Source organism: Gambusia affinis, linkage group LG03 (assembly GCF_019740435.1).
Source record: "Gambusia affinis linkage group LG03, SWU_Gaff_1.0, whole genome shotgun sequence".
Classification (NCBI taxonomy): Eukaryota; Metazoa; Chordata; class Actinopteri; order Cyprinodontiformes; family Poeciliidae; genus Gambusia; species Gambusia affinis.
Genome location: NC_057870.1, coordinates 16,002,294 through 16,020,223, shown reverse-complemented (window position 1 = coordinate 16,020,223; position 17,930 = coordinate 16,002,294). Strand labels below are relative to the sequence as shown.

Below are 17,930 nucleotides of genomic sequence, written 5' to 3'. Positions count from 1 at the left end.
GATTAGAATTAGTTTTGATATTTCCCATTACAGTTTCTCCTCTTGCAGGTTAATAAGAGCATTTGAGACATTCACATGATCTGGCACCAGCCCTGGCTCTTCTGGGACAGCGTACAAGCCCATGTCATTAGAGACAGATTGCGCTCTTCATAGGGCGGGTAGCGCAGATACGTGACGCATTCAAAGCGCGTCCCTCTAAGCAAGCACGCTTTTCTGTGTGAGTACGTATCGAAGCTGTAGCGACCATGGAAGGACCCCATTCCACAGGCGCCTTAAAGAAAATGTTTCAATGAAGAGTTAAGATTCTATTCTTTTTTTCTATTTTTTTGTTTATGCCACTGTATGTGACATGACACACTCACCCACTCCACCAAATGGCAAAGCCACCATCAGGCTCTGGAAGATGCAGTCATTAGAGCAGAAGCTTCCACTGGAGGTCTCACTCATGAGTCTGGAAATGATCTAAAAAGAAGGTCAATACATGATCACAGTTTACTCTGAGAGACTGAAGAGATAGTTAGCCTAGTTAATGTCGGGACTTTCCACATGTTTATCACCAGCCTGTTTAATTAATTACAAATGTTGTTTTAACGATCATTGTCCTGTTGGAATTGCCTAGCAAATATCTAAGAATCACTCACTGCCGAAACACGAGTGTCACTATTTAAAGAGAAGTGTATTTCACATCAGAACCAAGTAGGCAGGAAAAAAAAAAAACTTCCTCCAAAGTGACAAACTTCAAGCCTGATTGAAAATTGACTTGTCAACATGGCCGAGCAGAATGCCACCTGGACAAATATTGTACGGTTAGATATGGCTGAGTTTTACTAGCCTCAGTTACAAGAAGTACGTTTGAATTAGTCAGTGAGAGGCTTTAAGACTTTTACAACTCACATTGTAGGGCTGTTTTGCTGCCAGTGTGTCATAAGAATAGAAGACGACCTTACAGTTCATCAAAATTATCTAAAATTAAACTAGAAATCAACCATTTAGATCAGTTGGATATTTCTTTAGGACGCTTATTTCAAACATCAAAACCAGACTTTGAAATAATAAAGCAGGAATAAAGAAAAAGAAAAAAAGATTAGTAGGGGTGTATATATATATATATATATATATATATATATATATATATATATATATATATAAACACCAAATATATATATACATATATATATATATATATATATATATATACGTATAGTTGTGGACCTGTGTGGATCAGAGAAAATCCACACTAAAATATTTTCTTTAAATTGACCAATGAAAGTCATTTATTGCATAATCATTTCATACTGAAAAAAGGTCTAAAGCAAATGTAATATATGTGTATGATAGCTGTATGTAAACTTTTGACCAACACTACATCTCCACTTGTTATGATGTACCTTATTGTTGGTGGAATATGCATACACACAGAGGGGCTTCTCTTGCTTATTAATAAAAGCAATGGCTTCATCCACATCATTTACAGTGAGTATTGGGAGAACCGGGCCGAAGACCTCCTGTTGCATGATGGGGTCCGATTCTGCCACTTCTACCAGAACTGTTGGGGCTTCAAATACAAGCACAGAGCCTCATCACATTCTGCATGTATACATAGGAGTTGTTTTATAAAAAGTCAAGGATGTAGCTTCCTACCAATATACTTCTCTCCCTCTGTCACCTGCCCACCAACAACCACCTTCCCTGACCTCCACAACAGCTCTCGTGTACGGTTGAAGATGTCCAGGTTGACCATGCGACCAAAGCTGCGGGATTCTCTCGGGTCGGGGCCGTAGAACTGCATCAGGCAGCATTTCAGGGCCTGCACCAGCCGCGCCTTGACATCCGTGTGGCAGAGGATGTAGCTGGGGGCCATGATGCTCTGACCCGCGTTGTGAAAACGCGCCCATGCAATTCGCTGCACGGTGGTGGTGATGTCACAGTGCTGGTCCACGTAGCACGGGTTCTTTCCTCCCAGGATCAGGGTGACGGGAGTGAGAGTGCGGGCTGCAGCCACAGCAATCCTGCTTCCATCCTCTCTGTTTCCTGAAGAAGAGTGACAGCACATGTTAAGTGGGCTGTAAACCATGAAACACATTCAAATGTGTGTTAAAAGGTTGAGGATGTGGTTACCTGTAAAAAATACGTGGTCAAATTTAAGCTCCACAATCTCAGGCAAGTCACTGATGCCTGCAAGAATCACGTGGAAGCATTCCTTGAGGAAAACAACAATTTTGTATAAGAGCATTTCATGCATGTCTCCTCCTTTCTGTAGGCTAAGCAAATTAAAAATAAATTATTGTTAAAGTATTGCTTAGAATGCCAAACAAAAAAGGTTATATTTTATACAAGACAACAGAAATGGAGGTGAATTTCGTTCCACCAAGTCTCAGGTCAACTTATTTTTGTATTACTTGACTAAATAAAATTTTACAATAGTGGAGAAAAAATAAGACACAGATGATATCAAAGCATTTGTCTCCAAGAAGTTTGGACAGTAAAGATAAAAACTGATGAGTAAGTATGATGTCCTTTAGCTGTGCTGCACCTGATTCTGATATTGTTTGTTGGGAGACGATTACCTTAACACTATAGCTTATTATTTTTACTCAACTTATATATAAATTAAACTTATATGAAAAATAATATTTTCTTTCCTTCACCTAAAGAAAGAATGTTACATTTATTGTCAGGCTTTAATGATGTATTTGAAATGTATTTGTTTAGTTTTTTCCAAACCTCAATTAACTTTAAAACAGAAATACACACGGAAGTTTAAATTTGTGGATGGAAAATCATCAGCACTGTATGTCCAGTTTATGAATATGAAAAAAAATCTATTTGCTTTTGAGAGGTTTAAATTCTTAAGCAAATTTTACACAAAAAATTATCAGACACAATACCAAAAACTACGGAGCCCCCTAGGGGACATGGGGAATTTTTTTTCTTTTGTGTTACCTCGCAAAAACTTTTGCGTTACCAGAGTTTTAAAAAAGAATAAAAAAGCAGCGTCTTTTTGCCAACTCAGCCTCTCTATCAAATATCCCACCAGTTTTCATAACAACAGTTATGAAAACTTTAAATTGTATTTCTCTCTTTAGTTATTTTCCAGTACCTCAGATTTCCCAGAATTTTGAAAGCTCAAAAAAGTGAAGCAGTGAAATGACTCTCCTTGGAAACTCCAGTAATAATTTAAGTGGTTAAATCATAAATAAATTAATAGAGTGGCTTATCGCACACTTAACACTTGAATTCAATTTGGCTCAGGGATTACAGCTCATAAGGTTCTTTAACCTCAGCAAATGCTTTACAAACTTTTTCCATCCACTTTCCAGCATGTTGCATCATCAGCAGGTACTTTTTGGAGAGGTGAAGTCACATTGTGTAACTTGTTGAAAGACCTTTGGAGCAGTCACTCCTCTCTGCTCACTTACTTACATTATCCAAGTAGAAAGGAATAAGACGATGCAGAAGCTCTGCTGTGTGCATGGTGTACTCAGAGGGGCCGATGAGGGCACAGTTTCCTACATCAATGAGATTCCTACATGAACGTCAGATTCTCTGTAGGACTGTGAGGTTTCAAGACATTGCCGCTGCTTACCAGCTGCAATGGCTCCAACCAGAGGCACCAAGCACATCTGGACAGGACTGCACCAGGTCCCCATGATGAACACCACACCCAGGGGCTCATTGATCACCAAACACTCGTCCAAGCTGGTGGACTGCACAAACAACTACAAAGTTAGGCTACAGGGCAAGCAAACACGCAGAGGGGGGGGGGAGAAAGATTCGACCCCCACTGAATACTTAAAAGGTCGGTGCAACTTAGCTTAAATCTGCTTTGCTGGACTCTGTACAATGGATTTCATTGTAAGAAGTCAGACTGGAATGTTTTCAGGTTGTGTAAGCTTTGAATAATCCCAGTTGTTTTGTCACGAAGATGTTTTGGAGAAATGGGTTTCTCACCAGATTCTTTTCCACAGACTGAGGTTCCATCCATTTCTTCAGGTTGCTGATTGCGTGAAGTGCCTCATTCTTGACCATGATCAGTTCAAACACGACCGTTTCAAACCGCGGCTGGTTGAAATGAAAAGGAAATGCAATATTTGCAGGTAAATCTCAAATTGAAATAACACACAAATTATAATGACCTACTTGACTTCAGTGATTTGGTTTAAAAGATCTCTATAGACTGCAGTTATTGCTCTTGCTTGTGCTTTAAGCAAACACACAAACGTTCAACTCCCTGTAAGCAGTCACCTTCTTTAGCAAAGCGCTGTTGAGTCAGGAGTGGTTAAAAATAAAATGTGATTACAATTTCATTGAAAGGTCTAATGAAATACAATTCAATAGAACTATAGGCATACAGTTTATTTTGGTCACTATCAGAAAGTTTTAGATACAAGGCAGCCATATTGGATTTGCATGTTGGGTTTGGTGAGAAAGTTTTGACTTTTCTTTTCAGAGTCTCAACTCCTTGGAACACTTTGTTTATTTTTCAAACTTGAAAAATTCAACTTTTAAGTAAAAACAGAACACACTGTTATAACTACATTCTTTGGTTAATCAAGTATTACCTATGAATAAGTAGACATATTTCTTTTTCTGTAGTTCCGTCTGTCAGCACATTGTTATTAACCAAGAAAGTAGTTCTTATTAAAGTTTTATGCCATAACATACCGTTTTCTGTATTAAAAATTTGCTTTATAAATGGACGTATGTATTATTTTTATTTTCCTTGAAACTAAAACTTGGGATGTTCATTACCTGTAAATCCTAATAAGCAAATTTAACTGCATATGTTTTTTTTAAATTGGTGAAATAAATAACCCATTCAGTGACGTTCTAATTTGTTGTCATGCAACAGTAAACCCGTGCCTGCTCTCACTGAGAGTTGGAAAGATGACAGGTGATGTACCTTATGAAGGTCCCTTCCAAGAGCATCCACAAAGTCACACTCGTGCTCATCCAGCATCCGCAACACAGCCTCCAGCTGGCCCAGTCTGAAACCTTCCTTCAGGGTCCGTCCAGCCTGAAAGGCGATTCTTGCCCTCCTCAGCAGATCCACACACTCCAGCGGGTATGTCCTCAAACAGGGTTCGCCCAGCCTCGTCCTGGAACAACAAACTGTTGTCAGCACTAACATTCCCAGGAATACTTCTAACCCACATCATGTTAGACCTTATACCTTCTGCATGTTAAACACCCTGATTTTTCCACTCATGTTCACTAGAGTCCAGGAAATCAGCAGTGCTGTTGTCTTTAAATGGGCCAATTTGAAGTTAAGCCTGGGCACCCCCTCAGCAGAAATCCCCACAGGCAGGGAGGATAGTAGGAAATCCTAACAACTCCAGCCAATCAGGTGATGCACATAAAACTAACAGTGCTGCTGACTAACATTGAGCCACAGATCATATTCGACTTTCTATCCATTTCCAGGAAATAACAATAAAAACAAATAATAAATGCAAAATCAAACAGCTTTACCTGCGGAGGGCTTTGAACCATCGGTTTGGGGATGGACTAGGTGGGCTGCTCATTATTTTACAGGTTCACAGCGAGACAGAAATGTAGTAGATGGATGGAAAATCTTCACAGGGAGCCTCTGTGGTGTGCAATGACCAAGCCACTGAGCTTAGGGGAGAAAGTTTGACTCATGCGTGCGCATTCACACCATAATCCTCCATGTGTGGTATTTAGAAAAACCAGAAAAGGCGAACAAGGACACAACCTCCAGCCTACCAGCCTGTCAGCCTCCCACGGAGGGCCTTAGTGGCTCAGACAGGTGTTTTTAATTAATCATTTATTAAAACTGAAAACAAGAAAATCACTGACAGCATGTACAGGATTTAAATGGTTTATATAATACTTGATTCAACAATACAGGATTAAAAAAGTATTTTACATGTAGACAAGTCTGTCAAAACAACAAAGAAAAACACTCAACACTATTGTGCAGCCAGCTTTGAAGACATGAAGATTATACATTTTGACAGGAGGGGTGGGAAGGATTTTAGCTTGCTTTTGATTATTCCTCAGCCTAAAAGAGAGAATGACTCCTCAAAGCCAACATCAGAGGTCCTCTGAAACCCTTTAAACCGATCCTTCGCTTGACATCATTTAGAAAAACACACAAGGGGAGCTCCAGAAGAGACAAACAAGCATGTGAGGCATCATTCTTCACATCCTCACTGTAGTGTATCGATGAAATAGGAGCGTTTCCAGTTCTTATAAAGACTAAAAAAGGCTCTGAAACAATGTTTGATCCTCCACTAGTTCTTCTGTTTAATTTTTTTTAAATCTCGTTAGTAGAAAGGACACAAGCTTATTATTGTGCCAGAGAGAAGTTTACTCACTCATTATAGGCATAAATACCATATTCACTTGGGGTTTTAACAAGATGCATCTGAACTGTTGTTTTGTTTTGTTTTATTTTTGTTTTTTTCAGAAGAAATTGAAACTTTTTTTCTTATTCACACATGGTTAAAAAAATACATCCCCACTGATATTTGGTGAAATACTTTTCTCTGCATGTTGCAGAGAAAAGTATAAGTGAAGGAAAGACTTTCAAATCTGCAACACTGCAACAGCACCCAGACGTGGTGGTGGCAGCATCATGATCGGTGCTCGTTTCTGCCGGTGCACTGCATCAAGCAGATAGAATAATGAAGGAAGACTACTAAATTATTCACCTAATCTCAAATCAAAGGCTAGATGTTTAAAACTTGGCCACAAGAGTGTGTTCCAACAGGACATCCATCCCAAACATAGATGGGGGGGAGTGTGTGTGTGTGTGTGTGTGTGTGCGTGTGTGGGTGTGTGTGTGGGTGTGTGTGTGTGTGTGTGCACCGGGGAGCAGGGGAACTGCCAGGAAACCAGGAACAGACAGTTAAAAGTTTTTACACTTGGGTGTAATCCCACACTGTTATTAATCTCCTGGAATGGCAACCTTACTGCGAGTTTGTAGGGTTATGTATGACCACAATCAGACACTAAGTCAGGAAAACCAACCCGTTTAAATGCATGCTAGCCTTCCTGCTAACAAGAGTATTGAAATATCCTGCAGAATTATGCCTGAAGCTAATTAAAGGCTACGAAAAGAACTTAAATTCTCTGCAACAAGCTGATGGACTTTTAACTAATTAAGAGGCTGCACCTATGCATTTGATGCAATTTTTATAATTTGTACTAAAACAAGGCAAATTCAGACTTGTGCACCCAATTCTATTAAAAATTATTGTTGTTTGTTGATTAATCCACCATAAGAAAATGTGTCTTTAAAACCCCAAAATGAATAATATTCATGATTATGAGGGTACATAAACTTTCCACTAGAATTGCTCTCATTTACTGCTTAAACAAAAGTTAGTGGTTTTGGAAGTCAGACACTAAATATTTATTCTCATTCATAACAAAAAGTGTGTTTTTGCATATGAAAGAACTAGAATATTTTCAATTGTCCTTCAACTCTCTTAGTGAAGGTTTGTCTTTTTTCTTGTTCCAGGATGACAAACAGTCCGTTTGTCACTGTCTAACGTAAATAAACCCTGTCTAAGGAATATTCAGGCTATTAAGGTCACATTCAACTTCATGTCCCCACAAAAACCAGTGCAACACTTTCAAGGGAACGTCGTCCAATTGAGCAGATTTATTTGGTTGACGAGTCAGTCCGTGACATCATTTTAAAAGGTCTTCAGACCGCGAGATCTTTTCCGCATGGCTTGTAGAAAAGTCCACAGAGATCAGAGGGATTTACAGTAAAAGCCTCCATGGTTGCTTCAGTTAGATCTCTCTCGTTCAGAGAAGTAGTCCAGGACCATAGCCCCATTATCTATGGCTTTTTTTCCCCAAAACGTGGTAATTGGTTAGAGCTGAACAACAACAGCACATGTTCTAGCGTGGGGTAACAGTGATACATGAGGCACTCAGCATTAGTATGAGGTGGAGTGAACATGTTTTCCTGGTATAAAATACATAGAAGACTAAACCACTTCATGATTTTAAAAAGAGACGTAGCACATAGCACAGCCTCGTCTACTCCGGCATGAAGGGTAAAAATGTCGACAAAACGTTTCCTGTTCATTTTCTGCTCTTAAAGGTAAGTGATGCTACAGCGAGGGCATCTTTATATCAAATAACAGCATGATCAGACTTTCTGAACAGAAGTGAGGGTGATGTTTGGCTCTCAGGTAACCAGAGAACACAACTGGCTGGATAGCTCAAACGCTGCAACACAAGGGAATTAATGCCAAGTTACAACTTCGAACGACCACTTCTTTTTCTCAGAGATTCATCACAAGACACAGATTTGTCTTACACTCATAAAAACCTTTCTTTTTTGGAGATGCATTTCTGGATTCAGGGGATGAAATCCAAACTTGAGAGCATATTAACAATGATTGGTTGTTCGGTTTTACTCGTGTAAGTAAGACCTCGTGTCTAATGGCTTGCATTGCATCCGTATTGCTTTCCAGTTGTCTTAAAACAGTGGCCTCTGATCCAAGAATGATTCTGTTAAGCCTGAGAAACTGAGATCAAACCACGCTATATTTGAGTGTTATCATGTTAAATATATAAAAAATTCCTTTTTAGGAGTAGACATTAAAATTTTACTGTGTTGTGGGAGCAGCTTCCTCTTTGAAGAGAGACCTAGAGCAGATTTCTCTCCATCAGATCTCAACCAGAGATCAGATCTTCCATCACACTCCGCCTTTCTTTAGCTGATGGCTCTATAATGTGCCAGATAGCTTGAGCAATCCCGCTCTGTTCATGTTGCTTATCACGTCCATCCTGTGCAGATTGTCCCAGCGCAGAGTTAGGAGAGCTCGAAGCCTGTATTCATACTGATGGCATAACGCAGCTTGTCACGCAGGATGCTCTTCTTACTGTAGTTGGGCAGCTTGAGAAGGTTGAAACACGTAGAAGAAGTGGGAAGTCGACCCCCAGGCTCCTTCTTTCGAATTGTGAAGAAGCCCCTCAGGACACTGCCAAGGGTGTCTCCTGTGTCCTGGGCATGGCGGATAAAATGTGCACAAACAATTATTTTGGATTGACCATCACAAGTATAGATTTGTATATTCTCTCTTACATAAAACCACGAGACAACTAGAAAGTATTTCAAAACTTCTTCGCCTTTAATGCGACATATTCTGTAAAGTTAATCTGAAAAACAAACTGTTCCAAGAAAAACAATTTGTTTGTTTTTCTTGGGAAAAAAAAACAAAACAATCGGCAGAAACCTGGTGCATTATGTTAGTTAAAGCACCTTTTAATTCAAGTACAGCATTTCGTCTTAATACACTGAGAAATTTGGAGGACAGTGGGAAAGTAAAATGGGCAAATTGATCAAAATGTGTTGTGCAATTTAAGTTTCCTTCACAGTATTCTTTTAAATGTGTACACTAACACAGCTGCATTACTTTCTCTTTTCTCAAAAAGTTTTAAAGTTTTTTTTTTTTTCCATATCCCTCAATCTTTTATACTCTTAATGGAAATAGTAGATATAACCTAAGAGAAAGTGGGGTGAGAAGAAAATGTACAGAGAGATGATGGGTGCAGAGAAAAAACAGCATTTCTATTCCTCCAAACCCCACTCCGAGTTTCTTTCATAATCTTTAATTAATGCACATTTTTATTCCATGATTCTAAACCTATAAAAGACACAGCTCGAAATAAGCCCATGAAACAAATAACTTATTTTTCACTCTTACCTGATCATCTGAGACTTCCACACAACGGATGGAGAAAGGTGGTTTGAGGTAAGCAAAGCCCAGAAGAGGTGGCCTTGAGCAGCTGGTAACAAACTATAAAAACATATTTGAAAGAAAATGAATAGCAAAATCACTTTGAATTTGCAGTAAAAACAAGTATTTAACTTTGGGAAACCTACTTTCAGGAACATAGCCCTCTCTTCAGCATTAAAGTCACTGGACAGGATGTCCCAAAGCCAGATGATGACACGGTGGCTGCTATGGAAACCTCCATAGTAGACAGTGTGTTTCCTGTAAGAGAGGAAAACAACAATGAGTATGTTAAACTGGCTCAATAAACAGAAAAGAAAGCATTAGACAAATGTGTCAAAAAAATATTTTGTGGGCTAGAAGAATGGTAAAAAGAAAGGCAAAAGTAAAAGTTCAACTTACTTGAGGTCGTCTAGATCAATCTCTGCGTTATCCCCTGAGATGAGCCGCTGGACTTCAGGTGTGGAAAACATGTGCAGCCACTCTGGATTAATGATGCTGCGGAAACCCCGGATGAAAGCCGCCGTTTGCTCTTTAATCTGCGTGTGCATCCTGAAGTGAGCCATCAGGTGGATGTAGCTGATCCTGCGGTAGAGAAGAGAGATGAAATCAGGCTGTGGCGGTGATTCGACAGAGGACTTTTTAAAAAAAGAATCAACACAGGCTTTTAAACTATGGTATCTTAATTTACTTACTTATTTTCATTGGTGACTGGCATCGTTTTCCCTCCAGGTATCAACTCATGACAGACAAGCTGCAAGGAAACATCAACTTAAACTTCATACAATAGATAAAAAGCCTTTCTGATATGCCTCCACTTTTATATTTATCTACCTGCCCCATGACATCTTCATCATAGGACAATGTCAGCCCTAGATCTCCCACATCTCCGTCATAGCGCTAAAAAAAAAAAGATAAGTTTTTTTTGTTTTAAAAACTTTTCCAAATATGTTCAGACTTCTCCAGGCTGCATGTAAACACAGTAACAGAGTCGGACCTTAATGGAAGTGAGGTTTTTGTAAAACTCAGAGTCCAGGGAGGGAAGCTCGTCTATGGAGCTGTAGAAGGTGCTGTGGTGGTGTCCCAGGACTTGACTGAGGAAGAACGAGGCAAAGGGAACATCCACAACGATGCCCTGGGAAGACAAAACAAAAAGCTGATTATCACATCTCTCAGAGCAATAGGCAGAAATGAGCACCTTTGAAGATAAAATTACCTCATAAACAGCTTTACCGAGCATCTTCCCAACAAACTCAAAGAGCTGCAAGTGATTCTCATGAATGTAGGATGTGGGTGAGGGATACAGCCTTTCATTTCCACTTGTAGTCTATATGAAATAGGCAATGGATCAAACCAGAACCAGGTGGTTTGAAGAAAACAAAACAAAGTGGGCCACCTATTCGGGTTACCTTGAACAGGTTGAGGGCAGGATTGAAAACTTTCTTAATGATCTCTTCTAGAAACTCTTTGAAGACCCCATCCTGGTCGATTCCAGCCTCGTCCACTCCAAGGTCATTAACAAACTTGACACGAATGACGCCTTTAATGGAGTTCACTGGTAACCTGCGGAGTTGGTCGTATCCGTCCTGCAGGCAGGGAAATCCAGCAATTACTGAGGAACAAGCCAGAAAGTTATGCAATAAATAAGTAAAAAAATAATTCTCTACTACACACTTCCAGCATCCGTGAGCGGCGAATAGTAATATGGGTGACGTGCGGAGAAGCCGAGCTGGTTTCTACCAACCCTAAACTTTCTTTCTCCTTTGTGACGATGTTTCTGAACAGCAGCACTCTCTGAAAATAGAACGTTGGAAATTACCATTGTGCAAAAAAAAAAAAAAAAAAAAAGCATAAACAATAAGCAGAACACATGCTTTAACTGGAGAATCTCATTCACTCACATTTTTATGTGGGATAACATGTGGGATGTACTGCAGTAGAAGTTGAGCTCTTTTCTTCCCTTTTTCCAGCTCTTGGAACAACAAGCTTGGCTTCAGATCCCTGAGTGAAACGGCAAGATGGTTCATCACAATGAGGATATCTCTAAACTGAAAGCCACGTGAGTCGCCTGAGACAGAGTTTTGGAGTATTTACTTGCGAAGCCAGTGGTCGTCGGGGGTGAACTTGCGCCTGCAGTCCCGTTCATACAGGACCATCAGCCAACCATGAACGCTGTGAAAGAGCTCCAGCTTTTCTCCTTTTGCATTTTCTATAAAGCACAGTAAGTATATAGCTAATTAAATTCAAAGAAAGTTGTCATTGTTCACACATATTCATGTTGAAATTGCCTTCATTTCCAGACCTAAATTCTATTCCATCCTGTAAACAAAAAAAGATCTCATGATAAATGTCTGATAGATACAGTTTTCTACAGTGGTCAGGCTTTAAAAGTTAAACTCGACAAAACAGAACTAAAGATAAAACCAAAATACTTTTCGTTGCTTGTTGACTCTCGAGAGTCAACAAGATTCACTCGTATCATTAATTATTAGGAAAAGGAAAAGACTTAAGATTATTAGTTGGGAATTACTAACTTCCCAACTAAGTTGTCTTAGGAAAGTCTCGAACGAACAGACGGACGGATGGACGAATATATGGATGTTAATTTTAGAAAATAGCACAGGGAAAAAAATGTCTAAAAATACTTAGATTTTTCCATGCCCTATTTTCTTTTAGAAACATTTCCAGTTCTGGGAATTACTTTGATCAAATCCCATGCTTTTCCAGACAGAAACCCTGAAACTTCAAAGAAACTCATATCATAGCTGTTCTGGCTGGAGGTCACAGACTCACCTAAGATGCCGTCCCAAATCATCTTGTACACAAATGTGTTCAGAAAAGAGGAGATAGTGATGAGTTCCTCTATTTTGAAGGATGTTTGCTCCTCATACACTTCAATGTCATCCAAAATTCTGAAAGACATTTATGTCACAAAAACGTTAAAGGGGGATTTACAAATTTTCTGAAGCCAACTTATTAAATTACACTTTAAAAAAATCAGGTTTCAATTTGAATTTATTCTACATTATAGAGGAGGAAATAAATCTGCTTACGTGATGAGGTGACGAGAGCAGTCACAGAACAGCATCAGCATAGCCAGGAGCTGTTTCGACTCCTCTGTATCGTTGTTCAGACACTCCATGAAAAGCTTGAGGCCCCCCTGAGGACCAAGCTCACAGATGAAAGCCCAGAGTTTTGGTAAAAGGTCGTCAAGATGTGTCAGACCTGCAGTAAAAGAACAGGACAGTTCTAATCATCTAAACCGATACGTGCAAGAACACAGCGTGTGGGGTTCCGTGGCTGACCGGTGAGTATCTGGAGGCGTATTTGCGTCAGCGTGGACAGAGCCGTCTGGTAGAGCACACAGATGCTGCACACTTTCTGAACTTCAGCCGAGTCGACCCGCTTCCCTCCGACAGGTTTCAGAATGTTCCTCACAGAAGCCGACTTCTGAAAGGCTCTCTTAAAAAGATCTTTGAAAGATACAGACGCATCACATCCTGGATGACAGAAAATTCACCGTGTCCAGAGATTCTGCAGGTTTCACTTTGATAACTTACTCTTAACGGGCAGATTGTTTTGAGACGTGCTCGGCTGCGGCGGCGGCGGGGTGGACTCCTGACTCTCCAGCTTCTTGGAGAGGACGTCACTGAAGAGAGTACGAATGACGGATACGCCCCACAGGTGCTGAAGCTGCTTAGTGACCAGAGGCATCGACTCGTTCAGACTAAGCAGAGAAGGAGAAAGGACAGGTAGACAGAAAATGAAAGAAATTACAAGAACAATCGAGAAAACAATCAAATATAGCAAGAAAATTAATTAGCGATTAATCTTTATCAACAGAAATATAAATGTATGCATGTTTCTAACATATTTTATAACATTTCTGTACATAAAAGATACAGCATGCATAAAAAATGAGGAAACTACACAAATTTAGCGGTTTAAGCTTTATTTTTCTATGAGAACTTGCCAAATAAATATATATTTATATTTTTATTTTTTTCTGATGACTGGCAATTTATTTAAAGTTTGGAGAAAAAAGATGAAGTTAGAAACTAAGCTATTCATATTTTACAGCAAAGTTTCTTGTCATTCTCTAACTTTTGTTCTGGATCTGTTTGGCTCAGTTTAAAAGTTATATTTAAACTGCTGGGTTTATTTAAGCATATAAAGACTCACTGACCCGTAGTCCACAGTCTGAGAGAACCAGCCCAGGACAGGATGCCAGTGTGTTAGGTTAGACTTCTTTTGTGATACGTATCTTTGGCAGTATGACAACATCTCGGTCAGGTCCCTCACAAAATGGTTGGCCTCTTCTTCTAAGACTTTCTCGTTGAGGTAACCCAAATGGATTAGGTTTCCTGTTGGGTACATTTGAAAGTAACGTTAACTACAGATGCATTTCAATAAACTGCATTGTCTCTGAAAAGTTAATTTAGCTTAGTAAATGGGTTGAAAATTGTTAAAAAATACACTTGAAATAAATCACTTTGTATGGATTTAATCTATAAAAAAAAAAAAACACACACCAGTTTAATTTTTTGACCTGGACTATTTAAACTAACCTTTTGATGACACTCCAATTCACTAAAACGGACCTGCATACAAATCTGTTTTAGCAATTAAAAAGCCAAGCGCTAAATCATCTGGAAGCATTTACCAAGTAAGCAGAGTGTGTGGCTGCCCTCAAGACACACACAGATGTCTAGACACTGTTCTTCCCGGCTCAGAAACAAAATGAACTTCCGCAAGAGGTCATGGGTCTGGATTAACGCCATGCACTGTTGGGACAAAGTATATTTAAAGGCAAACGGTCTTAACATTTCATGGTACTAGATGCAGACACAACAACAGGCTGTTACCTCTGGAGTCAAGACACTGAGGTGGGACACCACGGCGGGAACAGACATGATGTGGAGGAGGAAGGACCGGAGCAGGTTGTCTGAAAAGTGAGCTGCAATGACTGGCCTGTTAGAAGATCAGATTTAGGTTATAAGCAAGGCTGGAAATACAGTTTTACAAAACACAAACAGAAACAGACATCCATGTGTGGCAAAACCAAAACGTTCTATCCAAGCTGAGAAACTGAAATATGAATGTACCTCAGAGACAAAGAGAAAATAGCAGTCAGGGTGCCTTTAGAGAGAGACGGTTTAGACCGAGCCAAACCATTGGTCAACAGGATCTATACACAAATGTAACACAAAATTCATATTTAACAAATATGTGGGGAGATTTTTTGTCAAAAAGACTTTAAAAAAAAACACAACTCAACACAATTGTCTTGTTCAAACTGTATAAAAAGCAAACGGTAAAAGTGAACCTGCAACATTGAGTAGAATCCCTTCTGATTTAGATGCCCCATAATATTTTCACAAATCCTTGTCAAAGCAGGTCTCAGAGCCTCACCTGCAACATTGGCAGGGGAATATTGTTCATTATGTTTCTGTTTGAACAAAGTGTGTCAGCCAATAACAGCAGATCTGTTTAGACTTGACTCTCACCCTTTCCTCGGACTATCCGCCATGTTGACGTGTCGGTGAAGGTCACCAGCATGGTGAGGTACAGTGTAACCAGTTTGTTGTCTTGGAGTATGTCAGGCTGAAAAATCACACAGTTGGTTGTACGACTACATCTGAAACATGAGGACTGATCGAATTGGATGCAATAATTAAAGACTGGATGAAGGATTACCTTTAGGCTTTTCAGTAACTGACAGCAGATCCAGAGGACATCTTTGATTTGTTTCAGCCAGGGAATAGTGAGGTCTTTGGAGAGAGCCAAAGAAACATACCAGACCTGAAAACCACAAGGAAGAAACATCGCTGAAAGAAAGTGAGATTAAAAAATGATTTATTTTGAAAGGATAACAACACAGACAAACTTACTTTAGGTTCGTTTTCAACCTCCATGCTGGCCAGAATTGCTCGACACAGCTTCTCAAATCTCTGATGGAAGTAATTAAAAATCAGGTTGAGTTGCACAGGCAAATCTATAAGTTATACTGAGGCAACCCATCTTTGACTAGAAATTATGTTTAATTACATTAATGTTTGTATTACTCTAGAGAGGGCTACAACTGTAATAACAGATTTTTAATTGGCTGTACATTTAGTTTACCAATCACATTCTTTACAGTGCCGAGCAGTGCCTCGGGATTTTAATTTAATTACAATTGTGAAGTAGAAGGAAAAGATATGTATTTTCAATATTTTTAAACTGTTGCAACTGAAGCTGATATTTCATCACAGATCGACATGAACCAATGGACAGTAAACTCACCATCTTATCCTCAAGGCGATATATGAATAGCAATTTTCGAGCGATTTTGAAAATTGAAAGTGCATTTCTTTTTGTTGTTCCCGCTTCGGAAACTTGAAAATAGTCATCAACCTCTTTCCTGATAAGATAAAAAATAAAATAAAATCACACAGTTTTTTTGTGTGTATCGAAACCGTGTCGAAAGAAAATGCAACTCAGAACATCACCATGCAAAAACAATGCAAAGCTCTTGAAACTGTAGTCACCTGGTTTGCTTCTGGAGTCTGCAGCGACAGAGGAATCTCCTCACCAGAGCCTGGATCTGGGTTGCTGCTCTCTCCTTCTCTTTGTGTCCCTTTCTTTCCTCTCTGGCCTGCCTGGCTTTGTCCAAGAACTCGGACTTGGAGCTTTGAGGGACACTAAACATGATGCACCCTAGAAAAGAAAAATGTAGACCATTGGTTCCACTTCAATAAATAATTTAAATAATTGATTACATTTCAATAATTTATAATCAAATCAAAAATTCTGGGCTTGTTTTGTTTGTTGTTTTTTTTTTTTTGCCAAAAAAACTTGAATATTACATAAAACCAATTTTAAAACCCTTTTTCGACAGGACTGTTAACGCAGGCCCAAAATTGGAATATCCTTTAATTGCTTATTTATTTTATTAATTCAGTTCAAAAAGTGAGACTCTTTTTTTTGTGAATAACACCTATACAGAGAGACAATAAAAATTCTAATTGTTTACAAAAAATTAACTTTGGACCACTGAGCGACAGGCAGTTCTTTTTCCTCTTTACCGGAGGTGTCATTTTTGATGTCTCTGCTTCAGGAGTGGTTTAACCCACTGCAACAGTTACATCTCCCGTCTTGGATACATCTTGGTGTTGTTTCCTGACTCCAGGTGTACATGCACACTTTTTGATTCTTCCCTAAACTTTTAAGTGGGTTTTACTCCACAATAGACATCCCTTTCTATCATAATTTTTTTCCTTCCACTAAACGTTTCATTATTATGATTGGATACTTCACACTGTAAAGAGCAATCTTTTTTAGCAGTTAACCTCTGACGTTTAGTATCATGTAATAGATATAGTTCTCATTTTTTTTCTATAGATATTGATATACCTTCATTAACTTTAAGGCATACTCAGTGACAAAAAAAATAAGCGCTTGAAATAACTGTATGTTATATATCTTTATGAATTTGAGTTTAAAATTTACTTATTGGAATAATTTAACTTTTTGACGGTATTCCACATTATTGGGTTGCAGCTGTACCCCGTTAATATGAAGCAGGATGACAGTTCTTTAAGAGGCGTCAAAGTCCAAATCTATGCTGTTTGGAGCTTGTTACTCCCTGAAAAGTTGAACATGTTTATACTGTTTTGGGAGAGCTTACCTGTGAAGTTAAGAAGATAAGAAGATTTTGTCTGGCCTTCAGGCACACCTTTCGCTATACGTTCTCCTTCATCTGGCAGTCCGTAACATCCAACAAGGAAGAAAGTCCCAATAAAAAAAAATCTGAAATAGAGATCTACCTTAGCATCTCTGGAGCTAAAAGTGAAGATGGAGAAGCGACTGTTAGCTCGCAGGGCTAGCCCGCAGCTTGTCGGTTTGATACTGACTACAAGACATATATTCTAAACATAGTTAGATTTAATTAGCATCGTGGTGAGGCGGAGTTTGGTGTTAGAACGATGTCAGTTTGTTGTAACGCAGGAGACACCTTTTCTAAATGTAAACAATGAAAAGAGATCTCTACATAGTCTGCAGCCATTAATCCCTTGCGTCGCATTAAAACGACTCCGGGTTGTTTTTATCCGGTTTTGCTAAGTGCGTTCGGCGTTTAGATCCTTAATTAAAAAAAAATCCTTTTATTAGGCGAACTCTATTTGTATAGTAGCAGCGAGAATTAATTTATTTTGTGGAATACAG

At 39.1% G+C, this 17,930-nt stretch overlaps 2 protein-coding genes across 2 annotated transcripts; both read right to left on the bottom strand.

The window, feature by feature from the left end:
* Positions 1-21: 21 nt before the first annotated feature.
* On the bottom strand, positions 22-5,693 carry aldh3b2 (aldehyde dehydrogenase 3 family, member B2). Its single transcript, XM_044111504.1, has 10 exons — positions 5,473-5,693; positions 4,904-5,099; positions 3,952-4,062; positions 3,587-3,707; positions 3,424-3,509; positions 2,119-2,200; positions 1,642-2,031; positions 1,389-1,555; positions 363-462; positions 22-271 (listed from the first exon to the last, which is right to left on the bottom strand). The coding sequence occupies exons 1-10, from the start codon at positions 5,523-5,525 to the stop codon at positions 72-74; spliced, it is 1,506 nt and encodes a 501-aa protein (XP_043967439.1). The 5' UTR covers positions 5,526-5,693; the 3' UTR covers positions 22-71.
* Positions 5,694-5,834: 141 nt separating this feature from the next.
* ube3b (ubiquitin protein ligase E3B) lies at positions 5,835-17,801 on the bottom strand. The gene is made up of 27 exons (XM_044111909.1): positions 17,395-17,801; positions 16,256-16,424; positions 16,011-16,128; positions 15,617-15,676; positions 15,423-15,527; positions 15,233-15,329; positions 15,052-15,137; positions 14,831-14,913; positions 14,591-14,696; positions 14,389-14,509; positions 13,912-14,089; positions 13,286-13,452; positions 13,031-13,198; positions 12,779-12,950; positions 12,519-12,637; positions 11,820-11,934; positions 11,627-11,726; positions 11,400-11,519; positions 11,135-11,311; positions 10,942-11,052; positions 10,723-10,860; positions 10,560-10,625; positions 10,421-10,479; positions 10,128-10,310; positions 9,875-9,986; positions 9,696-9,788; positions 5,835-8,992 (listed from the first exon to the last, which is right to left on the bottom strand). Exons 2-27 carry the CDS (start codon positions 16,414-16,416, stop codon positions 8,801-8,803), a joined length of 3,207 nt encoding a protein of 1,068 aa, XP_043967844.1. The 5' UTR covers positions 16,417-16,424; positions 17,395-17,801; the 3' UTR covers positions 5,835-8,800.
* Between the last annotated feature and the right edge of the window lie 129 nt (positions 17,802-17,930).

Bases quoted from the DNA above. Each gene is read 5' to 3' on its own strand.
- aldh3b2 (XM_044111504.1), bottom strand. From the start codon at position 5,525: ATGAGCAGCCCACCTAGTCCATCCCCAAACCGATGGTTCAAAGCCCTC. The intron at 5,100-5,472 runs GTAAAGCTGTTT...TTGTTGTTCCAG, and splicing joins TGGTTCAAAGCCCTCCGCAG to GACGAGGCTGGGCGAACCCT. The intron at 2,032-2,118 runs GTAACCACATCC...ACTCTTCTTCAG, and splicing joins TGACCACGTATTTTTTACAG to GAAACAGAGAGGATGGAAGC.
- ube3b (XM_044111909.1), bottom strand. From the start codon at position 16,416: ATGTTTAGTGTCCCTCAAAGCTCCAAGTCCGAGTTCTTGGACAAAGCC. The intron at 12,951-13,030 runs GTCAGCCACGGA...CTTTTACTGCAG, and splicing joins ACGCCTCCAGATACTCACCG to GTCTGACACATCTTGACGAC. The intron at 8,993-9,695 runs GTAAGAGTGAAA...CGCCATGCCCAG, and splicing joins TGGAAGTCTCAGATGATCAG to GACACAGGAGACACCCTTGG.